The sequence below is a fragment of the Malassezia vespertilionis genome, chromosome 1 (assembly GCF_029542925.1).
Source record: "Malassezia vespertilionis chromosome 1, complete sequence".
Classification (NCBI taxonomy): Eukaryota; Fungi; Basidiomycota; class Malasseziomycetes; order Malasseziales; family Malasseziaceae; genus Malassezia; species Malassezia vespertilionis.
This window is the reverse complement of record NC_079247.1, coordinates 205,731-230,027: the sequence shown is the minus strand read 5'-3', so window position 1 is coordinate 230,027 and position 24,297 is coordinate 205,731. Positions and strand designations below refer to the sequence as shown.

The following is a 24,297-nucleotide window of genomic DNA, read 5'->3' as shown; positions in this document are numbered from 1 at the left end:
AAAGATGATTATGCAATAGCCAATGAATTGATCGCCACATCCGCGTCCAGCGGCAGGCTTACTGTACTGGAAGAGCGGCTTCCAAGCATAGTCGAGGATACGACAAGCTCGCTCTCGCTCGCCGTACCGATATCGGTCGTATTGCAACTGCTGGCAACGGAGCCTTCCCAAGTCTCAGTGTCCTCGTCAGTATCTTCCTCTTCGCGGTTGAGGAACTCTTCGATCGTCTGTTCGACTTCTTCAAACTGCGCCTGAATGATCCCTTGGCCCTCGGGCACAGATCCATCCGGTGCGTACCAGCATAGCTCGTTTGTTGGATTTCCTTCCTTGTCGAGCAGCGGCTTGCGTGCGGTGGCAATTTGGTGCAGCGCAAGGCGGTAGGGGTACATTTCGCGCAAATTAAATGCACCGCCATACTTACTCAGCTCCTTCAGACACTTGGATATCGTGGAAAGCTTATCTGAGACGGGCATGAGCTCCTCGGACAGTGGCTCTGAGGAGGAGATGAGCTTGTTGATCAAGTTGTAGCACCGCCGCAAAAGGTACAAAAGCAGCTGCTGACCCTCGGGCTGCTTGCCTTCATTGTCCACGAATTTGCCATTGACACGGAGCCGGTCAACATCTTTGAGGGTGAGGTGGTATGTCCACAAATCTGTTTCGCGCAGAGTCCATCTGTGCCGCTGCTCGAGGTGCTCCAGCTGCTGCTTTGTATCAATTAGCCGATCGTAAATAGGTAATAGCGTAGATGATACGGTGCCGTTGCGCACCAAGATATCGTTGCTAAAGTCAAAGCATGACTCGAGCAAACCTGCCAGCACTTCTTGGCCTTCTGGAACCGAAGAGCCGCCGGGCCCGAGAAACTTTCCATCGACGCGCTTTGCATCAATCTTGCGCAGCTCCTCAAGTAGCTGCTTTATATCGGCCTTGGCTGGCTTAGGCTTTGCTGCAGCGGCGAACAGTTGCCGGCGAATGTGTATCAATTTTTGGTGGATCGGAAGCAATTCCACAGAGAGGACGGATAAGCGGTTCTGTAACTGGCTCAGTACCTGCTGACACGCATTCAGTTTGCGCATAATCAGCTTTGTGAGTTGCGGGGGGTGCTTATTTTCTCGTTCGTCGTGCTTTACAATCTCGCGCAGTTCGTCGATGCGCGACGCAAACGGCTTTAAATCCGCTTCTGTATACACGGCAGACTCGTCAAAATGGTCCAACAACTGCTTCATGCATCCGATCTGACTGTACATCGCAGGACACTCGCGGCTCCGGCCAACGGTGATGAAAAAGAGACTGAGCAAGTAAAATACGTCGACCAGCATGGTATCTACTCGTGTGCTCTTCGTAACCCCTCCGCTGCTCGCATTACTTTCGGTCCCCGTCGTATCCTGTGAAGCATCCGATACCTGCTGCTCCTCGCGAATCTTGTTCAGTTTTGTGACTAGGGTGAACATACGATGGTACTTACTCTGCTTGATCACTGCACTGTAAATCGCTTCCACATCCCGCGTCTTGGTATATTCCGCCCCGTTCTTTTTCAGTGCCGTAAGCTGATTGCGGATACTTATGTCAGTTGCTGCACACAACGTACTTGATCAATGCCTCCAAAATGGGGAGCTCCTCGTGCGGGATTCCCGACATGGTCAGTGAACAGTGGACAGTGCAGGCGCACGATCGGGCAGCGTAAGTACAAAGTGCCTAAAAGGTCTATCTTGTACACTTGTGCATCACGTGGCTCTTGGGCCTATTGCGCACGGCGCGCCACACTGCCGCCACAATCGTTATACCATGTTCTCGTGCGCAAAAATCACAACCCGCGTTGCACACCCTGTGTCAGCTATCGCACGCCAATTGTCTTCCAAGACAATTGCATTTCGCGCGGTGGCGAGACCCGGCTGCAAGAGCCTGGCGCCGTCCACGATTGCGCAGCAGGTGCGTACGGTCCGTCAGAACCCGTTCCAGCGCCATGGCCGCGAGTTTCAGCACGGTGCTGAGGAGATTGTTTACACGGATGTTCCTCCTCATGAAAAGTCCGGCTTTAACTCCAACAGCTTTGCTGCTCGCGGCGGCTGGCCGCGTGCGCTGGCGAGCGTCGGTATCGTCGTCGGTACCGCCATTGGCGCCAACCTGTTCTTCAATCGCGACAAGCGCGGCCAGCTTAGCATGATTGAGTCCAACTACCTAAACTCTACCTTTACTTATCTTGGGGGTGGTCTCACGCTTACGGGTGCCACTGCGTACTTACTCCACCGCTCCGGCTTTGCTGCTCGCATCATGTTGGCCAATCCTTGGCTTGTGCTCGGTGTCGGTCTTGTGACGTCCATTGCTAGTATGCTGGGCGCACAGGCACTTCCGCCGGGTCACCCTGGCAAGGTGCCTTGCTGGATTCTGTTCAACATTAGTCAGGGCGCTGCGCTTAGCCCGCTGCTCTTCCTCAACCCTGCCTTGCTTGCCCGTGCTGGTCTTTACACCGCCGGTGTGATGGGCAGTTTGTGCTACGTTGGCGCAACCGCGAAGGAAGACAAGTACCTTTACCTTGGCGGGCCTTTGCTTGCTGGTGTGACGGTTGTTGCGCTCACTGCATTTGCTCCGCTCGTCCTGCCCAGAACAATGACTCGTACTTTGATTGCTAGCGAGGCTATTTGTCTTTACGGTGGACTTGCGGTCTTTGGTGCATTTGTTCTCTGGGATACGCAAAAGATTTTGCAGCACGCGAGGATGGTCCAGGCCGGTATGCTGCGCCCTGACCCGCTTTCGGAGAGCATTGGTTTGGAGCTCGACTTTATCAACATCTTTACGCGCATTGTACAAATTCTTGCCATGCGCGACCAGCGCCGCAAGTAAATTGGGTGCTAGTGTATATTTATAACAAGCACATGGACTCATTCTACAGAAGCGCTTAGTAGCCCACGGAAATCAAATAGTCTGCAAGACCCTCGACCACCTTGTTGGCATCGCCCGGCAATATGGGCGATTGGTACGCACCGATCAGGACCGCTTGGTTGGTCTTTACCATGCACACACCGTCGCCACCTACCTTGCCGTAAATCGAGCGAGGGTTCGCCTGCAGAGCAAGATACTTTTTTCCATTCACATGGATCCCGTTCGCCTGCAGCGGCGACGGTTCGTCAAACCCGCTGATGGCCGCTTGCTGCTCCTCCGGGCTGATCTGAGGGTAAGAACACTCGTTGCACATACAGTAAAACCCGCACTACTGGCCCAAACACCGCCCTTCAGGCCAATAATTGCTGCCTGTGACACCTTGCCGGTGCCGACGAGGTTCGTATCCACGTATCCTTGCCAAGACATCGCTGCTATCGTGTTGCAATACTGGTCGCAGTGGCCCCACCGCGCCCGCTCGATCACCTGTGTGATTATGTAAGCTACAGCTCACTCGCCGTTAAAACCCGTGGCGAGCCGGAACCTACGTTAGTACTATCATTCACCATGTCTCGCACTTTCTTTGTTGGCGGTAACTGGAAGATGAACGGGTCCATCTCCAAGTACCAGGAGCTTGTAAACAACCTCAAGGGCGCTCGCCTTGATGACAACTCGGAAGTTGTCATTGCGCCGCCGTACATGTACCTTTTGCCCGCGCAGGAGCTCTTGAAGGGCAACAACCGCATCCAGATTGGTGCTCAGGATGCGTACTTTAAGCCGTCCGGTGCATTTACTGGCGAGATTTCGTCTGCAATGCTCAAGGATGCGCAGATCTCTTGGGTGATTATCGGCCACTCGGAGCGCCGCACTCTTTTCCACGAGACCGACGATGAGGTTGCCAAGAAGGTTCAGGCCGCGCTGGACGAGAATGTCAAGGTGATCCTCTGTATCGGCGAGAGTCTTGAGCAGCGCGAGAAGGGTGACAGCATTAAAGTCGTTATTGGCCAGCTCGACGCTGCTGCAAAGAGCGTCAAGGACTGGAGCAAGGTCGTGATTGCCTACGAGCCCGTCTGGGCGATCGGCACGGGCAAGGTTGCGACCAAAGAGCAGGCTCAAGAAGTGCACGCTGCGATTCGTGACTGGCTCGTCAAGGCCATTGGTCAGGGTGACGCCGAGAAGGTGCGTATTATCTACGGCGGCTCCGTCAGCGGTGCCAACTGCAAGGAGCTCGCTGCGCAGAAGGACATTGACGGGTTCCTTGTTGGCGGTGCCAGCTTGAAGCCCGAGTTTGTGGACATTGTCAACGCGCGTCTCTAAATGTAGCGTACCGTAGATTGGCATGGCCAGCGCATTAACAGTGCTATGCCATGAACTCTCTGGTAATGTAATTCGACTTCCTTCTAGCTTGCTGCCATTCTGCGGATTGCCGGCGCCGTGCTAGCCCATCAAAAAGCTGCTGCTTTTTTAGTCAGGATTCGTGCCTCCCTTCTTGTCGTCATGTCGCGCGCTTCGAAGTTTGCGCTTGTATCTTCGATTGTCACGACGACGACAATTGTATGGGGTGTCCACTACCTGCAGCGCCAGGAACGCGAAGTATGCGTAGTTTACAGAGTCATACTAACAATAGAATATGTACAAAGGCGTCCAGCGCGACGATGCGCGGCAAGTTGAGCGGAAGCAGCGCATGGCAGATTTGGAGCGCAACCGACAGCGCGAGCAAAATCTTCTTGAAATACAACCCATTGAAATGGGTGATGGGTCACGCAGAAATGAATTACGACAAGTATGACATACTTTGAATATGTAGCAAAAATCACTTTACATTGGGGCATCCATAGTATGGGCAACAAAAAGACAGCTATAAATTCCGATGGATAGTTCACACAACGTCCGGCTCAGAAACTGCTCTGTGTGCTGGTCATGCTTGCAAACAGATTCGTTGGCTTAGCCTTCATATAGTGCCGCTTTTTGGTAAGATTCAGCTTCGACGTGCATGGCGACACCATCTTGTCGGTCGGCGAGCAGAATACATTAGCCATTCCGGCGCGTGCAGCAAGGGGCACGGTAGCCTTCCTGTGCCCCTCCTCCTCAGTAATACTTGTCACCAGCCCGTCCTGCACACGGCGCTTGAGCACAAGCAGATTCCGTCCGCTGGTCAGTTGCGCTTCATTCTCGCAAGATACGACCTGGTCGACAACCATAGCATACACAGGCAGCGACTCGGGTGTCTGCAGAAGTCGCTGGCTTACGGTACGACCAGGGTGCATAACTGCACGCTCACGTAGCTTCTGTACAACCTGCGCCCTGCCGACAATCACGTTGCCATTTGGCATGGTATACATCACGTCCGGCGCAAAGATTGACGTTCGCTGCTCGTCAAATTGAGTGTACAGCTCGTCAAGCATGTTCATAATTGGACGCTCGTTATCGGTCACTTCGCGCTCAGGCAAAACCATGGAGTGCTCGGGCGCCAGGCCAGTAGCATTGCATTTGAGGTTGGAGAGATGGTGCATACTCGAAATGTAGCAAGTGTGCCAGAAGTTTAGGGACGGTGTACTGGTAGTGTGCCGCTTTCTAGCAGAACAGAATATAAAGGGTGAACACTTAAAGCGTTAATCTTCTCGTAGACGGCCGTTCAACGATTCTACCGCGTAATCCAGCCATTGCACGGCCGCGGATCAACCCTCCACCTCGTTCAAGCGTGTCTTGCATGCAGCATCTATGCATGAACGTCTACCGCCATTATCACGTGACATATAGGTCATCGCCGCGCGCTGGCCTTGCTGTTCTGCACCTCGCGCGCTGCTTCGCAGCGCGTTGGTGTCCCGTAGGGGACGCGCAAAGGACCGCTTATAATTACATTGCAGCCTCATGTGTCTTGTGCATTCTGCTGTAGGGAAAGTCCCCGGACATTTATTTGTGTTGGATCCTGTACAAGGACCGGTTTGTTTGACGCGGGAAATGCAAATACATTGCGACGCCACCGATGTGCAGACATGGTGCACGTATGTATGCATCGTAGGATTGGGGTATCGGCTGCATGTGGTCTGCTTGGCGGAAAGCGCGGCGTTTGAATGGCGTCTGAGCGTGGCCAGATGCACCGATGAATCTGCATTCTGCGTTGGATGTGTACGTCATGTCGGCATGGGAAACGCGTGCTTGGTGCAGTGCATGGCTACACATGCGCTATCCTGGACCAACTCATCTTATAGTGCATTTTTATGCGAGGCGTGCTGCGAAGATACGAGCGCACGCCAGACACATATCCATGCACGTAAATGACTGGCACAGGTCGTATCGTCTTGTCCCTAGCTTATGCGCTCCAGTGTACTGCACTTTTTTTCGCGTTGGAACACCGTGTGCTTCTGCGTCTGCACAAGCTTGTTCGTCATTGCTATTCTAAAGTCATGCGGTCGCCGACGTTGGACGGTAACAGAATGGGGCTTACTCTTGCGCGTCCCTTCCGGCACTAGAGGTGCTATAGTTTTGTCCTATAATGCCCAAGCACGCATTCATGCACTCGCCTCGTCGACGAGCGCGATTCGTAGCGAGCGCGACGATCCCCGAGTACGTCATGTGATCACCGCACTGTGCAGTCGGCCGGCTTTTCGAGCATTGAACTACCATGGGTGCACCACAGGCAACGGCTATCTTGTCCGTGTACGACAAGACAGGCCTCATTGAGCTTGCTGAAGGACTTGCTGCTAAAAATGTGCGTCTTCTTGGCAGCGGCGGCACCGCGCGCGCCGTGCGCGAAGCAGGAATCGAAATTGGGTAAGTGCACCGCCGACGCTCACACTAGCGACGTCTCCGACATTACGCAGGCGCCTGAGATGCTGCAGGGCCGAGTAAAGACGCTGCATCCCGCTGTGCATGGCGGTATCCTCGCGCGTACATCGCTCGAATCCGACCGCAAGGATTTGGAGGCACAACGCATTGCGCCTATCGACATTGTGGTGTGCAACCTGTACCCCTTTGAGGACACCGTCGCCCGCGACCCAGCCCCAACTGTTGCACAAGCTGTAGAGGAAATTGATATCGGTGGTGTGACGCTGATCCGTGCCGCCGCCAAGAACCACGACCGCGTCTGGGTGTTGTGCGACCCGAATGACTACTCCACGTTCCTGCAGCAGTACGGCCAGCCCGGAGAAAAAGCGCAAGAGGCTCGCAATATGTTTGCGCTCAAAGGCTTTACACACACGGCCAAGTACGATGAGGCCATCAGCAACTATTTCCGCGCGACGTATGCCTCGCCCGGTCACGACTTTGTGGAGCAAATGACGCTGCGCTACGGCGCGAATCCCCACCAGAAGCCCGCGCAGGCATACGTGACGGAAGGAGAGCTGCCCTTCAAAGCGCTTGGCGGCTCCCCTGGCTACATCAATTTGCTCGATGCCTTGAACGCATGGGGCCTTGTCAAGGAGCTCGCGGAAGCTACCGGCTTGCCCGCCGCCGCTTCTTTCAAGCACGTCTCGCCTGCAGGCGCTGCTGTGGCGGTGCCTCTTTCGGAGAACGAGGCGCGCTCTTCGTTTGTTGCTGACCTCGGTCCTCTTTCCCAGCTTGCCACTGCGTACGCACGCGCGCGCGGCGCGGACCGTATGAGCAGTTTTGGCGACATTATTGCGCTTTCGCACAAGTGCGATGCACAAACGGCCAAGATCATTGCACGCGAAGTGAGTGACGGTGTGATTGCTCCGGCCTACGACCAGGAAGCCTTGGACTTGCTGCTGCCCAAGAAAGGCGGCAAGTACTGTGTGCTGCAGATGGATTCGAACTATGTCCCTGCGCTGCGCGAGTCGCGCCAAGTCTACGGCGTCACGCTGGAGCAGCGCCGCAATGATCTCAAGGTCACCAAAGACATGTTCAAGGACGTGGTCACGAGCCGCACAGACCTGCCAGACGCTGCGCAGCTCGACATGATCGTCGCGACGATCGTGCTCAAGTACACGCAGTCCAACAGCGTCTGCTACGCACTTCACGGCCAAGTCATTGGACTCGGCGCTGGGCAGCAGTCGCGCATTCACTGCACGCGTCTCGCTGGGAGCAAGGCAGACAACTGGTGGCTCCGCCAGTGCCCCCGCGTGCTCGACTTGCCGTTCAAAAAAGGGACCAAGCGCCCCGAAAAGAGCAACACAATAGATTTGTTTGTCGAAGGCGCGCCGCTTTCTGGTGAGGAACGTGCGCAGTGGGAGTCTGCATTCGAGAATGTGCCCGCGCCGCTCAGCGAAACCGAGCGCGAGGCGCACGCTGCGAAGCTGAAAGACGTCGTCGTCGCGAGCGATGCCTTTTTTCCGTTCCCTGACAATGTACACCGCGCAGCGCGCTCTGGAGCTGGCTACATTGCCGCACCTGGCGGTAGTGTGATGGATGCTGCGTGTGTCGACGCGGCCAACGAGCACGGAATTGTCGTCGTACGCACTACATACCGTCTTTTCCATCATTAGAATGTGTAGGCATGCGCAAACAGTTGTTTTTCACTGCGCCGCATGTACGCGGCTATTTTGTTCGCCGCGTTTCCTGCCGCGGTTTTGGACAGGTACGGAGGACGCACGGCGAGGCACAAGGTGAGTGCGCCGGTGCGCCAGCCAAGGATGGCTTCGGTCGCGGTGCGGTAATAGAGCAGTTTCAGCGGAAGTGCAAGCGCAGCATGGCGCGGCCCAGGCGCATACACCTGTGCAGCGTCCAGCGCGGGCTGTTGCGTTGTATCAGGTCCTTGCAAGCGTGCAAGCAAGTGTGTGTACAAAGAGACGAGGCGCGTTGCGTCGCTTGGGATCGCTGGGCCCGTGCATTGTGCGTAGCGGTGGCCAACAACAGCGTAATGGTATACTCTAGGGATCGATGGCGGTGAAGGGCACGGCGCATGAAGTGCGTCCAGAAGCGCATCAGTATCGATTCCTGCGCGCCATGCCTGGGCCGCGTGGAACCCTTCGCGGTGGCTCGTGACCATAAAGAGAGTGGCATCTTCTACCACGCTCGTATACACGTACACGAATCCGTGCGGCGCCGCGTGTGGCAGGCAAATCGGCGCCCAAGCTTCGTGCTCTGGGGGTTGTGTGCGTGCTGGGCCGCACCGCGCCATGGCTAGCAACAGCGCGACGTCCTCGGGATGCGGCGTGTGGTGCTTTGGGTGCGCGAGCGCGGCAATCTGTGCGTCGCGCACGACGAATAGATAAAGTAGACCATCGCGTGCAGAAGGAAGACATGCAAGGATTGCGCGCTGCCGCATTGCAGCGTCCATGGGCTGCATTGGGAGTGCATGCAGTGCCACGGCAGCACTTGCGTGCATGTCTTCCACCACGCCGTCCAGGTACAGCTGTGTGGGGCTAAGCAGACCGCGCAGATCAAAATTGGGCATCTTGCTAAAGAGCCGCTCAAGGCGCGGTGCACTCACAAGGCTGATGATCGCTGCGTGGATGCGTGCAAGCTGCGGGCGCACAACGAAAAGCGGTGAATCTTCGGTCGATGCACATGCTACATACAATGGTGGGCGCGCAAGGAAACTGACCTGTACCGCACGTCGTTGTGCATCATACATCGTGATCCGATCCATCGTATCCCCGTGCATCTCTCCGGCGAAAAGGGCGAGCAATGCATGCATGACGCCGGTGTGTGCATATACCCACTCAGATTCCTCGTGCTGGGCCTCGCTCGCGTATACGAGCTTTCCAGACTCGCTAAACACAAAATAGATTGCGTGTGCGGGTGTGTATGGCACCTCGTCCACCGCATGCACTTCGAGCGGCACGGGAGGCGTGTCGACGTTTGCTGCGTCGTCAGCATCGTGGTATACGGCGCGGAGCATGGCAACCGCATCGCTTCCAGTGTGGCTGACTGCGCGCGTCGTAGATAGATCTGTCTGTATAGCGCTGGTCGATGCAGACGACGTGCGCAGCGCAGCATTGCCGGGCACGCCAAGGCCCAACGCGCGGGCATGGCGCTTGGGCGGCATGGTGGCCAAGTGGAGGTTCGCAGGGTATGCATTTGGATGCATCCCCGCAATCGGTACAGCAAGGGTCTTGCGCTTGAAAAGCTCGCGCAGGTTGATGCAAAACTAGCAAAACATCTCACTTTTCGCCATGGGTCTTTGCAACTTGATTTTCAGGACGAGACAGCCGTGCGTGCACTGACAGCTGCGCTTCTCGCCCATGATTTCGGCGTGCATTGCACACTCCCGCCAGATCACTTGTGCCCCGCCTTGCCGAATCGGCTCAACTACATTCACTGGATAGAGGACGTGCTGCATGCCTCGCATATCACCGACGTGCAAGGACTTGATATCGGTACGGGAAGTATTGCTATTTATGCATGTCTTGCGTGTGCCATGCATCCTGCATGGACCATGGTAGGCACCGATATCGATCCTAGTGCCGTGGCGTCGGCACGCGCTACGATTGAAAGCAGTCCATCGCTCGCACAGCGCATCACACTTGTAGAGACCACGCCGCATGCGCCGCTCTTTCCGCGCGGAAAGTTTGCATTCTGCATGTGCAATCCGCCATTTTACGCGTCGCCGGCGGATCGCCAAGCATCTGCATCCGCCAAGCAAGAGGTGCGCCGCAAATGTACTGGCCATGCCACCGAGCTGTATACCCCTGGCGGCGAGTTGCGGTTTGTGCAGCGGATGATGGACGAAAGCATGCAGGAATCAAATCGAGCACGGATCGTGTGGTTCTCTAGCATGCTCGGCAAGCTGTCGTCACTGCATGCGGCTGTAGCGCACTTGCGCTGCGCCAAAATTACCAATTACGCAGTTACTGAATTTATGCAAGGGACGACAAAGCGATGGGCGATTGCGTGGTCTTTTCACGGGGCGCGGCTTCCGGATACGCTCGTGCGTAGCGAGGCACTAGCAAAGCTCGCGCCGCGTAGTACGGAGCGAACGACGTTGATTTCGGCTAATGGGATTGCTGCTGCACTCCGGGAATGCGCAACATTGCCCAAGGAGCATGTGGACGTGACCGTTTTGGGCGAGGAGCACGTCGCTTTGGGATTGTACTCTGCTTGTTGGACACGCGGTGCGCGCAGGAAACGCAAGCGGAAAGAAGTGCTTGCACAGCGCGCGGATCCCGTGCTTCAAGTCGAGCTTCGCGCGCAACACGGCAAGCTCACGATTCGGTGGTTGTATGGAATGGACGCTGTTCTGTTCGAGTCGCTGAGCAAGCACCTGTTTGACTATTTAGCGAATTATAGTCGAGAGTAAAACATAGGTGTGGCAATGGTAATCCAGCTATGTGCATCGCATTCCATTACATTATGTGCGTCGCTGTACGCATCGCGGATACGACAGGCGTGTCAATCGGAGTGCCTGCACCGCGGCGCCGCTCAATCACATTCTTGATAAAGAACTCGCCAGCTTTGTAGCTGCTGCGCACAAGCGGCCCACTTGCAACGTACAGGAACCCCATCGCCTCCGCTCGCTCCTGCCACATGGCGAACTTTTCAGGCGCGACGTATTCAGACACTTTCATGTGCCGCTTTGTTGGCCGCATGTACTGTCCAAACGTGACTACGTCCACGTCCGCGTCACGCAATTCGCACAGTGTCTGCTCCACTTCATGATCCGCCTCGCCGCACCCAAGCATGATGCTCGTTTTAGTCACAAGCGACGGTTTCACATGCTTTGCATGCGCTAGCATCGCAAGGCTCTGGCGGTACTTGGCACGCCGGTCGCGGACCATGGGAGTGGTGCGCTCGACCGTCTCTACGTTGTGTGCGTACACGTCGAGGCCGCTCAGGGCGACCTGCTGAACATGGTCCGCCTCGCCGCTAAAGTCCGGCACAAGCGCCTCGACAAGGATATGCGGTGCTTTCTGCTTGATTTTCGATATAGTCAGCGCAATATGCTTCGCACCGCCATCCGCAATATCGTCTCGGTCGACACTGGTGAGCACAATGTAGCCCAGGCCCCAGCGCGAGATTGCCTCGGCCGTGTTTTCTGGCTCGTGAGGGTCCAATGGCGCGGGCGCGCGGCTCGTCTTGACCGCACAAAAGCGACATGCACGCGTGCAGGTATCTCCCATAAGCATGATAGTCGCCGTCGCACGCTCTTTGCCGCCATCGCCACCCCAGCATTCGCCAATATTGGGGCATCGCGCTTCTTCACACACTGTGGCTAGCTTCAACCCTCGCAGGTCGCGCTTTATCCGCCCAAAGCTGGTACCTTTTGGAATCTGCGTCTTCATGTATGAGGGAAGACGCGTATCATTGACGCGGCCAAGCTGGATGCGGGTGGCCGGTTTGGACTCTACAAGCTTGTCAATGACCATGCCCTCTTCTGCCGCCAGTCTAGAGCGCAGCGCCGCCAGGCGCACACGCTCTGGCACCATCGGTGCTTCGCGCGGATCAGAAGAGTCTGTCACACTTTGTGCGTGTGCACTGTGCAGCCCGCGCCGAAATGGGTGCACAACTCGCGCCACTCGGTGCATGTTGGCCTCAAAAGCGGCGTAGGCGCTCGGGTGGTTTGAGCGCAGGTCACGTGTATATGCAGCCGCCCGCCGCGCTGCGTCTTGTACAGAGACCATGGCGCCGGACGCTGCAGGTACATTGCCGCCGCCGCCGCGCGCGACGGCGGTGATTGTGATAGGCATGGCTGGGTCGGGAAAGTCGACATTTGTATCCCGCCTTGCATCGCATCTCGGGAAACGCAGTGCAGCCGCCGCAGCAGCGAACGCGGACCCAAGCACAGACGCTGCACAAACTGAGCATGCGACGCGGCCATACATTATCAACATTGATCCAGCCGTGCGGAATCTGGGATACTCGCCCAATGTTGATATTCGTGATACTGTCGACTACCGCCGCGTTATGGAAGAGTACCACCTGGGCCCAAATGGCGGGATTCTTACCGCGCTGAACCTGTTCACCACAAAGTTTGACCAGGTTTTGCAGCTTGCAGAGAAGCGCGCAAATGATGTGGATGAAATCCTGCTTGATACACCGGGTCAGATTGAAATTTTTACGTGGAGCGCATCCGGCTCCATTATCACAGACGCGCTTGCGAGTGCGATGCCGACCGTCGTCGCCTACGTCGTGGACACGCCGCGTACTACAGCACCCGCAACATTTATGAGCAATATGTTGTATGCCTGCAGTATTATGTACAAAGCGCGGTTACCTTTTGTTCTTGTGTTCAACAAGACCGACGTGCAGTCGGACGAATTTGCACGGAAGTGGATGCAAGACTTTGAAGCGTTCCAAAAGGCACTTGCGCTTGGGAATGCACGAGATCCATCCATTCATGCCACGCAAGGCGTTCCGGAAAATGGTGAACCACTGTCCTCTTTTATGAGCCGCGGCGAGGAACCTAGCTACATCAACAGCCTCATGAATAGCATGAGTCTTGTTTTGGACGAGTTTTACAAGAACTTGCGTGCCGTCGGCGTCTCTTCTGCCACTGGCGCTGGTATGGATGAATTTCTTGAGGCCGTCCAGGACGCACGGAAAGAATACCTTGCAGAGTACCGCCCCGAAATGGAGCGTCTCTTGAAGGAGAAGAGTGCGCAGCTCGGCGCAGCCAAAGAGTCGCAAATGAAGAGCCTGTTAAGCGATATGCGGCTGCGTGAGCCGCGCTCGGGGATCTCCAAGGCGCGCGATTCTATCCGTGTAAACCCGGATAAGGACGCGCCGGAGGAACCAGAGTACACGGACGATGGCCAGATTGTCGACCCAGACTCGGACGAGGAGCGCGCAGAGTACGGAGCACCCGGCGGCGACGACCGGCGCTCGAAGCAGTGGAATAAGCACGATGGAACTTACTGGCCGACACCGACGAAGTGATATAGACAGCTTGTACCAGGTATTCTTGAAAAATCTATGGTCTGAACATAGGGCGTGGAGCCACTGTATTTAATTATAGCTGCGATTGCGCTGAAGTGTGTAATGAGCATAGACCCACTTCTTAATCCGCATCGGTGCGCTGTGACTTCAGCACAAAGCGGTAGCGCACGTCGCCTTTTTCGAGACGAGCAAAGGCCTTGTTCAGGCCCTCTTCAGTCATGGGAAGTTCTTCGACCATCGGCCTCACATCGTTCAGCGCACTGAATTCCATCATCTCGCGGTGCACTTGACGGCGCGCAACAAGACTGCCAATCACACGGAGCTCTTTTAACAGAATGGAAGAGTAGGGGAACCGGAACTCTTCATCGCTTACCGTGAGCGGCACGAGAGCCCCGCCGGGGGCCATCACTTTCACCACTTGGTCCCACTCGGGCTGGAAGCTCGTAGACACGTACAGTGCATCCAAAGGCAGCACCCCTTTAAAGTCAGGGTTTTCTTTTGTTGCAATAAACTCGCTTGCACCGAGCTCAAGCGCTTGCTCCCGCTTGCTGTTCGAGCTACTGATAACCGTCACATGCAGACCCATCTTGTTCAGGTACTGTACAGCAAGGTGGCCAAGTCCACCTAGACCAAGCACACCGACCCGCTGGCCAGGCTTGGACTCCGCATTCAAAATGGCGCTGTACACCGTTGCGCCACCACACTGCAACGGGCCAGCCAAGCGAAGTGGGTAGTTGTCGGGGATCCTGTGGATGAAAAACTCGTTGAGGACGGCGCGATCGCCAAAGCTGCCCCACTCCAGGTCTGCAACGCCGTACATTTTGCGGTCGGGGCAGATCACATCGCGCCCATTCCAACAGTGGTTACAAAAGCCGCAAGCTTCGTGGTTGTAGCCCCAACCGACACGGTCTCCTACCTTGTAGTGCTTCACTAGGGGATCGACTTGCGAGATAATGCCCACTCCTTCGTGGCCAAGCACCATGTTAGGATTGTGGCGGAAATGCTGGTCCGTACCGCACAGGCCAGAGTACGCGATATCGATCACGACTTGGCCAGGACCAAGCTTAATCGTCTCGCCTTTGGCCTTGACGATCTCGCCACTTTCGCTTCCTTTAAATACAGTCCCCAAATCAACTTCAGTCATAGTGTGCAGAAAGAGGAGTGTCGTGTGTGCAGTTGCTTCTATGCGTGTAAGATTTGGTATTATTAATATCTGCATGGGTATTTCTAAAACTTTTTTTGTTCCGAGCGTCGCTGCGCACGTTATAATTGTCGCGTTTGGCTATCCCGATGACGTGCGAGCTTTAGCGTCAGTCAAGTGGAGATGCTGCGGAGATAGTGTCGGCTAACACCGTTCTATGCCTAGACGATCTATTCATGCACACACTTGTGTAGACAGCAACCACTCGTTAGATACAGTACCAGCTTTAACAGCAGGACACGTATGGCGGTACTAAGTAGTTTTTTTTTTTTTTGCGCCACACAGAACAGTACTTATGAAGGAGACATACCAAGGTGTTTTTGCGCAAAATATGAAGCTAAGAATGTATACCGATCACAACAATACGCCTTGCTAGTCCCAGTACCCAGTGTTTTTCATACGCGTTATTCTACACCTACTGAGCACAAGATCGAGGCATCATTGCTGCTTAATCGCCCATTAAAAGTGCTGCTTCACTAACTGTTAATATCAGAGCCCAACATACGCGTCACAATAAAATTGGTCAGAATCGCGATGAATGTCACGGCGCAGATAAAAGGGGGGCCAATCAGGTCATCTGCTGTAAGCAGCTCCCTATGAAGACGTACCAAAAGTGCCAGGATGCCTGCTTTTGATCAGTGTCACGCGGCGCTGGTAGCTGTACAGGCCCCAGAGCAGCGTAAGCACAGAGATCAGGGCATAAATAACGCCAAACGTGCGGACAATACCCGCCATGGCGCGGTTACCCGTAGGAATTCCGGGCTCATAAGGCGAGTTGATGGGTTTTGGCTCAAAGTACCCCGCAGAGTTAAATAGCGCAAGCGCCAAGGTGCCCATCAGAATCGACGCCCGCAACCAGGAAATCCATGTACGCTGCAATACAGGGTTAGCTACCGTCCACACTTTACGCATGTACGCACCTCGTTTGCAAACCAAACCTTGGCCTCGACTTTTACGGGGCTCTGCACTTTGCGCGGCTTTAATACTCGCGCACCATTTTCCGGGTTCGTCCCGTACTCACGATGGATACTGCCATGCAGGAGCGGGCGGCGCTCTTCGTCTTCATTACCCAAGAAAAATTGAGTGGTACGATCGTAAAGACCATTCAAGTATTCCATGACAGAATTCGAAGAGGCTTGCACGTTCATCGCAATGACGATGGGCAGTAAACGGAGTCCAGTACGCCAACGGTGCTAGCGGGATGCACGGTATGTCTCGTAAACGCACGTGTACCTCCACTTCCATGTGGCGATTTTGCAAAGCGGTAATTTCCGAGAGTTGCGCTAATGGGTAGTCGGATCAAATAAATAATAATACATTACAGCATTATACCGGGGTGGGAATGTTGTTACATACATGATATGCGCACAGTCAAAAAAAAAATAGACAGCGTAGACGCATGTGAAGTTCAGGATGTGCCGTAGCGTATCCGTACGAGTTCAAATTTTAAAGCCAAGTGCAGTCATGCATTCCCGATGCTTCCTTACAAGGTCTTCGCACTTGCGTGCACTCTCGCCGTGCTCCTCGACGCTGTGTCCAAATTTCAAAAAGCAGTCGTCGCGCGCGAGCTTCGTCTCTGGACATGCACAGCACCTGCTTAATTAGTCTACCGTCCTTTAACACCATGTAAGATATACGTACGGACGGATGCCTTTTGGGTTCATTTCAGAGACCAAGTGTGGTGCTGACTTGACTTCCTGCTCTGTCATTGCTATGCGCACTACAGGAAGAAGGAAGGCGCTACACGATGTGGCAAATGACCGTGCACCTCCACAATGTGGAGATGCGCATCCAGTCTCAACAAATCATCACGTGATTTTATATAGATGTATCACGTGAATATACTGGCGCTCGACACTGACCTTCGCAGCCAGCGCTAAGTTCTTTCACGCTCCTTACAAGTGTTCATTACCATGGCATCTCCGTATGTACATGTAGAAGAGATGGCATGCTAACTTGAACAGCGAGCTCGCTTCCACTTACGCTGCTTTGATCCTCGCCGACGAGGGCATTGAGATTTCTGTACGTGTCTTTATTGCAGATGGAAAACCGTGTACGAGCGCATATCCTGCGCCATGGTTTGGTAAAGGATGTGTCGCGCAATGCACTGCACTGCACTATTCCATCTTTGCCTAAGCAGATGTACTAACCTGCGCAGAGCGACAAGATTGTCGAGCTCACCACTGCCGCCGGCTCTCCCGTTGAACCGATCTGGGCGACCCTGCTGGCAAAGGCTCTCGAGGGCAAGGACATCAAGGACATGCTTACCAACATTGGTACTGCTGGTGCTGCCGCCCCTGCCGCTGGCGGTGCCCCTGCTGCCGGCGGTGCCGCCGCCCCTGCCGACGCCCCTGCTGAGGAGAAGAAGGAGGAGGAGAAGGAAGAGTCTGATGACGACGTACGTATTCTGGCTATTATTGGACGTATACTGACCTATGGCGCTATTTGCCGTGCTTTACCAGATGGGCTTTGGTCTCTTTGACTAAACGCATTCGCGTCTTTTCTTTGGTGCTGGACAAGATGCCTTGCCAGTGCTATGGTGTTATAACCCCCATGTACGCGTCCTTCCGTGGATATGTAGATGGAACGCTTTGACTGCTTTTCTTTTGTGCTAGTTGCCATTGCGTAGTGGTGAAAATTATACTCCTGATTCCCTCCCTTTATGGTGTGTTTTTTCTATATGGTGGCTGCTTGCGCGTGTGGACCAGACGAGCTTAATTGCGCAGTCTTGAGTGCCGTCTTCGCCGCAGATTGAAAATGTACGTTAAAAATATGTTGCAGAGCACACTCATTTTTCATAGTGCTGGACCCACCCTGTGGCACATATATCATCCTTCTTTTATACATTTCTCCCCTCAGTAAGCGATAAAAGATGGGACGGCGCGTGAGCACCACTTGTAGGAATCGCCGCCACACTACGGAACGCACCTTTTCAGCCCCAAATTAGTGTGGAGGTTGTCTACGCACTTTTGACCCAACACCTCAGCATGAGCTCAGGACGTGCGTTGGAAACGCTAGTGGAGTCGCAGCAGCTGGATGACTTTTCAAGCAGTTTTGAAGATGATTTGACGATCGATGATGAGGAGTCGTTTCGCCCGCCAATGCGACGTACCTACAGCATGCGGCAACAAAAACGGCGCCCATCGACCATGAACGAGGAGCGAATTGTTCTCCAACGGCGACTTAGCCACGATGCGGAGTCGATGGATATGACTGGAGGCCGCAAATTTGTGGTGGATGTCGAGCCCATGATGCATCATCTTCTTGCACAAGAGGACACGGACGGTGATACGCGAATCAGTGTAACGGATAGTGGACCCAAATCTGTGACGCTCGGTACAGTTGGCAGCAATGGGTACAAAAGTGCAGAAATCCGTGGCACGTACATGCTGTCTAGCCTGTTACAGGAGCTTGCCATTGCACAAGACAAGGGCGAGCAGCGTGTGATTATCGACGAGACGCAGCTCACAGAAAACCCTGTAGCCCGTCTCTCGCGTATGATCCGCGATACGTTTTGGGACAATCTTACGCGCCGCATCGATGCGGATGGACTTGAGCAGATTCTTTGTGACACAAAAGGCAACTCATCGAGTGCGGAGCAGATCATTTACGTGCCAGAAAATGAGAAGGACATGGTCGAATATTATTTTCGCGTCGCGCGAGAGCGACCCGCGCTGAACCTTGTTGTGGAGAAGCTACCAGAAAACTTTACGCCAGAGTATGCTCGGAATTTGAACTCACGACCTGGGCTTTTGGCGATTGCAATGGAAGCGCGTGTGGATCCGAATAATGGACTCGTGGATATGTGCGGAATTCCGTTTGTCGTTCCCGGCGCGCGTTTTAACGAACTGTACAACTGGGATAGTTATTTTATCGCGCTTGGTCTTATTGAAGATAACCGCATTGACCTCGCAAAAGGCGCCGTTGAGCACTTTATATTCGAGATCAAGCACTACCATAAGATTTTGAACGGAAATCGCTCCTACTATCTCACACGCTCTCAGCCGCCCTTCCTTACCGACTTTGCGCTGCGTGTGTATGCCAAGATGAATGAGAACTTGCACAATACTGCGCCCACGTCGGACGACTTTACACCGGCGATTGCTGAGGCGGAAGAGAAAAACAAGGCATGGCTCCGTCGCGCCATCCAGGCGGCTATCAAAGAGTACCATACCGTGTGGATGCGACAGCCCCGCTATGATCCCGGAACGGGGCTATCCCGCTACCATCCTGAAGGGCTCGGCGTTCCGCCCGAAACCGAGTCGTCTCATTTCACGTCCGTATTGCGCCCCTATGCTGAGAAGTATGGATGCAGTATCAACGAGTTTACTCGCAAGTACAATTATTCCAAGATCCACGAGCCTGAACTTGATCAATACTTTTGCCATGACCGAGCCGTGCGTGAAAGTGGCCACGATACATCCTATCGCCTCGAAAACCGATGTGCAAACCTAGTCACAATTGACTTAAACGCGCTGCTGTACAAGTACGAGATGGATATTGCAAACACAATTCGCGACGTGTTTGACGACCATCTCGAACTGGTGGATGACTTTAGCTTGTATGGCCCTTTGCCAAACGAACCCAACACTTTGCCGCCAAATTCGCGTTCTACCCCACAGCACAGTGCGGAATGGTTTGTGCGCGCTGCGTTCCGCAAGCAGCAAGTGGACAAGTACTTGTGGAATTATGGCCAGGGCCTCTACTTTGACTACGACATTGCGCTCCAGGAGCAAGGCTTATACGAAAGTGTCACTTCATTCTGGGCCTTGTGGGCGGGTCTGGCAACACAGGAACAGGCAGATCGCATGGTGAAAAAATCTATTCACAAGTTTGAAATGACCGGTGGACTTGTGCCCGGCACAGAGGAGTCGCGCGGGCCCATCTCGCTTTCGCGACCGAACCGCCAATGGGACTACCCGTTTGCCTGGCCGCCGCATCAAATGCTGGCATGGGAGGGGCTGAAAAAGTACAACCACATGGACGTTGCTCAGCGTCTCGCATACCGGTGGCTGTACCTACTGGTGTCTGCATTTGTCGACTTCAACGGTGTCGTTCCTGAGAAGTTTGACGCGGTGAATTTATCGCATCTTGTTAATGCCGAGTATGGAAATCAAGGCACGGAGTTTACGTATGTTCCGCGCGAAGGATTTGGATGGATGAATGCCAGTTTCCAAGTGGGCTTGACATACTTGGACAGCCATATGCGGAAAGCGGTAGCTGCGATGCAGCGCCCCGACGACTTTTTCCGTGTGAGCCAAGCGGGACTGCATGATCGTGTATCGAACTGGCGCAACTGGGGTGCACACCGCCGAGCCGCACGCACACCGTAGATTGTCTTCACGACGTGTTTAATAGAGGCTGCTGTGGTAAATTGGCCATTTTGTGGAGGTATCTCTGTGGAGGCATAGCCCGACCTGTGCACCGACCATGACGAGTCCCATGGAGATGGACAAGCTATTGCATGTAGCGCAGTCGTGCGCTCCACCCGAGGCAATCCAGCTAATTGTGCAGGTGACAGAGGACCCACACACACATACATTTGCTAAGCTAGCTGAGGCGCCCACGATACAAAAGGTACGAGCCGAGCGCGCCTGACGACAGCTTGCGTTGACGCCCGAGGGTGCGCCCTATGTGCAGCTTCTACGCTTGTACACGACCGGTACGTGGGCCGACTATCTTTCCATGGCACATCAGCTTCCATCTCTTTCTGCAGCACAAGTCGCCAAGCTTCGGCAGCTCACGATCCTGAGCCTGGCCTACCAAGAGCGCTCTCTGTCCTACGCCACGATGTGCGAACACATTGGCTTAGCCAAAGATTTGCGAGAAAGTGTGCGCATACTCGAGGAGTTGATTATTGAAGCCCTTTACCAAAATTTATTTACCGGGAGACTCGATGGCGTAGCGGAACGACTCGATGTACACAGTGTAACGCCTCGAGATGTGCCACGCACCGCCGATACCCACAATGGGCACGACGCAGTCTTTGGCCTATTGCAGGCCCTGCGCGCCTGGCGCGACCGCTCATCGGATGCCATAACCGCTCTGGATACCTACAAGCGCCAAGTCGAGCAAAAATACGACGCGCGCGCTCAGACAATGCAAGAGGATCACGCAGCATTGACCGACGCGCTGCGCAATGTAGCCCAGTCAGATACTGGGATGGTTGCGCGTATGCGATTGCAGGAAACATACCCCGATGCGATGGATGTGGAAGCAAACCGCCGTACCCATTCCAAGCGACGCTCGAAGCGCACGCGTGCATAATCACTGTAGTCCCTCTGCCTCTTCGTCGCTCCAATCTAATTCTAGCTCTAGAGCGTCCGTATCATGCTTTAAATCGTCAAGGTGCGTGATGTGCTCCAAATAGGCAGGATCGTTGCATGCTTCCACGACCAATGCGCTTCCCTCGCGTTCGTATGCTGCAATCACCTCATCGGAGCATGCTGTACAGTGGTCAAACGCCTCGTTCGCCACGGTCGTGATAGAAAATGCGCGCAAAGAGCCACGAATCTGATGTGGGACAATGCCAAGTTCCGTCTCTGACTCGTCCGCATCGCCGCCTGTCGGTGCCGGTGCACCAGCAGCCAATGGATGCTGCAGGACCGAAACCATGAGCTCCACAGCAATAGACGCGGCAATTCCTGCAATGCCGGGCCGTGTCACAGTACACATTTGGTCCAGCGTGCGGTTCGTTAGGGAATCACCGGGTGCAACCACATCATTACAAAAATAACAGCCCAGTTGCGCTCTTCCAAGCCTGTTCACTCCATGGCGCATCACGACAAAAGAGTCGTACGCGAGCGCTGCATTCAGCACCAGCTTGCGGCGTGCAGCGCCGACCAGCGATGGAAACCAGCGTGCCTCTCGCGAGTCGGTAAGCAAGAAAATGACATCGTGCTGCTCGATCAGCTTTTCGAGCACGGCAATGTCCTCGAGCGCCTTGTCCATCGACGCTGGCGGGATGGGGTGGCCAGGCATCGGGACAGACAAATGGAATCCTTGCGCATCGACACCTGGAAAGATGCGCTTCAGTGCAGCAGCAGCAGCAACCGCTTTTGGCTGCCCGCCATCCAAGCATTCGTCAAACTCGTACAATGGCTGGCGCACAGGGTTTGAAAAAGCGACTCGCCCATTGTCCACCAAGGTAATTTTCCGCACACCCCAACCGAGCAGCGTACGCGCTACATTGCACCCAAGCGTCCCTGCCCCGATCAAGAGCGTGTCCGCGTGCTGAATGGTTTCTAATGCCAGTTCGGGAATAACTCGCCAACGCATCAGTTTCAAGTTTAAATCCACTGCGTTCTCTGCGAGATAGCGTGGGTCCAGCATCGCGCCCAGCGAAGCAAGTTTCGGAAGCAGTTTGCCTTGTGCATTCCTCTCCCATCCCACCGCTTCGGGGCGTGGCGGATGCGAATCGGGTCGTACGACCAGATTGGTATTGCCTACGATGAGCGTGTGAGTATACGTACGCGAACCAAACAAAACAGTTCCATCCGAAGCAGAGGATGCTTCCAGGTATATCAGCCCAAACACACTCTTCCACTCCTTGTTTCGAAGCGCACGTTCTTCGGCAGTAATGCGGAATGAGTCCCATTCCAACATATCTTTCCAGCATAGTGTATGTACGCGAATCATGCCCAAACGTAGCTGCAGGCTCGTCAGAATATTGCGCAGCGGCCAACCTGGCGACTGTGGGTAGGGCGACGGATCAATGAATAAAAGAATACGTTCTTCTTGCGGCACGGCATCCATGTACGCCTCACCTTGCTCTAATGTCCAGAGTCGTACTGCAATGCTTTGGTCCGCCTGCGTGTATATGGAAACGAAACATGCATTCGTTTGTCGTTGCTCGAGTAGCGCTGCACCAATTTCGTACATTGCATCCTCGCCCAAAACTGTCGGTGCCGAGACCCACGGGCCGCCTTCTGCGGCCTCCACCATCCATCCGGGCTTTCGTGCGAGGAGTGCGGGGAACGCGAACCAGTAATAGTACTTGAAGGATTTCAGATCTGCGTATGTGAGAAGCAGAAAGAGATTTGGGTTATTTACCGATGCCAACGAGCTTGTGGCTCCTGTAAATGAGTCCCATATCTCGTCCGCCACTTGGTTCATAAACATTTTCTTGTCGGCCACTTTAAATTCTTGTAGGGTGTTAAAGTTTTTGATGTACCCATACATGGATGGCGAGGTGCTTTTTGCATCCACGCAAAAGTCAACCAGCGACTTTTGCGTATCGATGCTGCGCCCATCCAAATGAATACGACACCCTAGTCCCATTTCAGAGCCCGAGAGTCTGTCGACAATCGTCTTGGACGTCCCATACTCGGCGCGTGCCGGGATGAGCTCATCAGAAAGCTGGTACTCATTGAGTTTCAATGAGGACAATGTATTCCAGAAAGACGGCGCTACCTGCGACACAAACGGCGCGAACTGCGCCAAGGGCATGACCGTGCACTGTTGTCGTTGTAAACGACATCCACCCTAAAAAATGCGGCCTCCACATTGCGACTATGGAATCTACCCGGGCGGAAGCATCGTCGGATCCATCACGGCGCCAGACTCATCCTCTTGGTCGCTCTGACTCACCCAAGACGACTTGATCGGGCTGCGCGGGAGCACCATTGTACCCGAGCGAGAGCACTCAAGAATACCAAACGGTCGTACGAGCTTGAAGAAGGCGTCGATACGTGACGTTTTTGCAACCAATTCGACAATCACGCAGGTGTCGCTCACATCGACAATGCACCCTTGGAATTGCTTAGCAAGTGCGGAAATCGAGCGCATATTGTCACTTTTAATCGAGAGCGCCTCTCCTGCGGAGAGCGAAAGAGGCTGCTGGGCGATTTCATGGCCTTCGGCCTGCGTAATAGCATTGTCCACTTCGTACTCGGCCTCGTCCATTAAGCCGAAGTGGTCCGCATCAAAGTATTCGGGACCTAGCGTGGAAATTTTCACCAGCATAATTTCACGCTCGATAACCTTGGTATGAGTATAGTCCACCACGGCCCATACGGGGATAAGGTCCTCAAGCTGTCGTCGGACTTGCTCGATCGTGGCGTCCTGGCCACGGAGCACAATGCACATACGGGAAAGATCGGGCACGTCCGTCGCACACACGACAAGAGAATCTATATTGACTCCACGCGCCGCGAGACAGCCCGACACACGCGCAAGCACACCGGGTTCGTCCTGGACGAACATATTGAGAATGTGGCTGCTGGTTAGTTAATGGCTCGAGTACGTACCGCTTAAAGGGCTGTGTTGAAGGAGGCGGAATGTTATAGAGAATATTGCTCACTGCCTTGCCTGGGTCAATCGAGGGACGGTCGAAATGCGGGAGCGACGGCAGGGTACGCCGATGCGACAACTTGTGGTCCAGTGCAGACGTGCTCGTCAGGCGTTGAGGACCAGCCTTGGCTGTAGAGTACATGCGGGCAGTCTTA

General features: G+C 54.5%; 17 protein-coding genes across 17 annotated transcripts; 8 read left to right on the top strand and 9 right to left on the bottom strand.

Annotated features, from left to right (window-relative positions):
• Positions 1-8: 8 nt before the first annotated feature.
• MVES1_000141 (uncharacterized protein) lies at positions 9-1,635 on the bottom strand (the record flags this gene model as incomplete). Its single annotated transcript, XM_056205003.1, has 2 exons — positions 9-1,557; positions 1,586-1,635. The coding sequence occupies 2 exons, from the start codon at positions 1,633-1,635 to the stop codon at positions 9-11; spliced, it is 1,599 nt and encodes a 532-aa protein (XP_056060978.1).
• Positions 1,636-1,782: 147 nt separating this feature from the next.
• On the top strand, positions 1,783-2,838 carry MVES1_000140 (uncharacterized protein; the record flags this gene model as incomplete). Its single annotated transcript, XM_056205002.1, has 1 exon — positions 1,783-2,838. One exon carries the CDS (start codon positions 1,783-1,785, stop codon positions 2,836-2,838), a length of 1,056 nt encoding a protein of 351 aa, XP_056060977.1.
• Positions 2,839-2,893: 55 nt separating this feature from the next.
• On the bottom strand, positions 2,894-3,303 carry PFY1 (profilin, required for normal timing of actin polymerization in response to thermal stress; the record flags this gene model as incomplete). The annotated part of the gene is made up of 2 exons (XM_056205001.1): positions 2,894-3,163; positions 3,193-3,303. The coding sequence occupies 2 exons, from the start codon at positions 3,301-3,303 to the stop codon at positions 2,894-2,896; spliced, it is 381 nt and encodes a 126-aa protein (XP_056060976.1).
• Positions 3,304-3,441: 138 nt separating this feature from the next.
• On the top strand, positions 3,442-4,191 carry TPI1 (triose-phosphate isomerase; the record flags this gene model as incomplete). The annotated part of the gene is made up of 1 exon (XM_056205000.1): positions 3,442-4,191. One exon carries the CDS (start codon positions 3,442-3,444, stop codon positions 4,189-4,191), a length of 750 nt encoding a protein of 249 aa, XP_056060975.1.
• Positions 4,192-4,769: 578 nt separating this feature from the next.
• MVES1_000137 (uncharacterized protein) lies at positions 4,770-5,387 on the bottom strand (the record flags this gene model as incomplete). Its single annotated transcript, XM_056204999.1, has 1 exon — positions 4,770-5,387. The coding sequence occupies one exon, from the start codon at positions 5,385-5,387 to the stop codon at positions 4,770-4,772; it is 618 nt and encodes a 205-aa protein (XP_056060974.1).
• Positions 5,388-6,499: 1,112 nt separating this feature from the next.
• On the top strand, positions 6,500-8,318 carry ADE17 (bifunctional phosphoribosylaminoimidazolecarboxamide formyltransferase/IMP cyclohydrolase; the record flags this gene model as incomplete). The annotated part of the gene is made up of 2 exons (XM_056204998.1): positions 6,500-6,648; positions 6,677-8,318. 2 exons carry the CDS (start codon positions 6,500-6,502, stop codon positions 8,316-8,318), a joined length of 1,791 nt encoding a protein of 596 aa, XP_056060973.1.
• A 30-nt stretch (positions 8,319-8,348) lies between these two features.
• On the bottom strand, positions 8,349-9,823 carry MON1 (Vacuolar fusion protein mon1; the record flags this gene model as incomplete). The annotated part of the gene is made up of 2 exons (XM_056204997.1): positions 8,349-8,370; positions 8,415-9,823. The coding sequence occupies 2 exons, from the start codon at positions 9,821-9,823 to the stop codon at positions 8,349-8,351; spliced, it is 1,431 nt and encodes a 476-aa protein (XP_056060972.1).
• A 127-nt stretch (positions 9,824-9,950) lies between these two features.
• MVES1_000134 (23S rRNA (adenine(1618)-N(6))-methyltransferase) lies at positions 9,951-11,074 on the top strand (the record flags this gene model as incomplete). The annotated part of the gene is made up of 2 exons (XM_056204996.1): positions 9,951-9,954; positions 10,053-11,074. The coding sequence occupies 2 exons, from the start codon at positions 9,951-9,953 to the stop codon at positions 11,072-11,074; spliced, it is 1,026 nt and encodes a 341-aa protein (XP_056060971.1).
• Positions 11,075-11,120: 46 nt separating this feature from the next.
• On the bottom strand, positions 11,121-12,299 carry MVES1_000133 (lipoyl synthase; the record flags this gene model as incomplete). The annotated part of the gene is made up of 1 exon (XM_056204995.1): positions 11,121-12,299. One exon carries the CDS (start codon positions 12,297-12,299, stop codon positions 11,121-11,123), a length of 1,179 nt encoding a protein of 392 aa, XP_056060970.1.
• A 94-nt stretch (positions 12,300-12,393) lies between these two features.
• On the top strand, positions 12,394-13,650 carry MVES1_000132 (uncharacterized protein; the record flags this gene model as incomplete). Its single annotated transcript, XM_056204994.1, has 1 exon — positions 12,394-13,650. One exon carries the CDS (start codon positions 12,394-12,396, stop codon positions 13,648-13,650), a length of 1,257 nt encoding a protein of 418 aa, XP_056060969.1.
• A 121-nt stretch (positions 13,651-13,771) lies between these two features.
• On the bottom strand, positions 13,772-14,794 carry MVES1_000131 (alcohol dehydrogenase (NADP(+)); the record flags this gene model as incomplete). Its single annotated transcript, XM_056204993.1, has 1 exon — positions 13,772-14,794. One exon carries the CDS (start codon positions 14,792-14,794, stop codon positions 13,772-13,774), a length of 1,023 nt encoding a protein of 340 aa, XP_056060968.1.
• A 516-nt stretch (positions 14,795-15,310) lies between these two features.
• Positions 15,311-15,688, bottom strand: MVES1_000130 (uncharacterized protein; the record flags this gene model as incomplete). Its single annotated transcript, XM_056204992.1, has 2 exons — positions 15,311-15,327; positions 15,460-15,688. 2 exons carry the CDS (start codon positions 15,686-15,688, stop codon positions 15,311-15,313), a joined length of 246 nt encoding a protein of 81 aa, XP_056060967.1.
• A 1,076-nt stretch (positions 15,689-16,764) lies between these two features.
• Positions 16,765-17,337, top strand: MVES1_000129 (uncharacterized protein; the record flags this gene model as incomplete). The annotated part of the gene is made up of 4 exons (XM_056204991.1): positions 16,765-16,775; positions 16,816-16,873; positions 17,010-17,249; positions 17,314-17,337. 4 exons carry the CDS (start codon positions 16,765-16,767, stop codon positions 17,335-17,337), a joined length of 333 nt encoding a protein of 110 aa, XP_056060966.1.
• A 501-nt stretch (positions 17,338-17,838) lies between these two features.
• Positions 17,839-20,184, top strand: NTH1 (alpha,alpha-trehalase; the record flags this gene model as incomplete). The annotated part of the gene is made up of 1 exon (XM_056204990.1): positions 17,839-20,184. One exon carries the CDS (start codon positions 17,839-17,841, stop codon positions 20,182-20,184), a length of 2,346 nt encoding a protein of 781 aa, XP_056060965.1.
• Positions 20,185-20,281: 97 nt separating this feature from the next.
• On the top strand, positions 20,282-21,118 carry MVES1_000127 (uncharacterized protein; the record flags this gene model as incomplete). The annotated part of the gene is made up of 2 exons (XM_056204989.1): positions 20,282-20,428; positions 20,456-21,118. 2 exons carry the CDS (start codon positions 20,282-20,284, stop codon positions 21,116-21,118), a joined length of 810 nt encoding a protein of 269 aa, XP_056060964.1.
• ATG7 (dCMP deaminase) lies at positions 21,119-23,299 on the bottom strand (the record flags this gene model as incomplete). The annotated part of the gene is made up of 1 exon (XM_056204988.1): positions 21,119-23,299. The coding sequence occupies one exon, from the start codon at positions 23,297-23,299 to the stop codon at positions 21,119-21,121; it is 2,181 nt and encodes a 726-aa protein (XP_056060963.1).
• A 72-nt stretch (positions 23,300-23,371) lies between these two features.
• Positions 23,372-24,284, bottom strand: ILV6 (acetolactate synthase; the record flags this gene model as incomplete). The annotated part of the gene is made up of 2 exons (XM_056204987.1): positions 23,372-24,068; positions 24,100-24,284. The coding sequence occupies 2 exons, from the start codon at positions 24,282-24,284 to the stop codon at positions 23,372-23,374; spliced, it is 882 nt and encodes a 293-aa protein (XP_056060962.1).
• Positions 24,285-24,297: the final 13 nt, after the last annotated feature.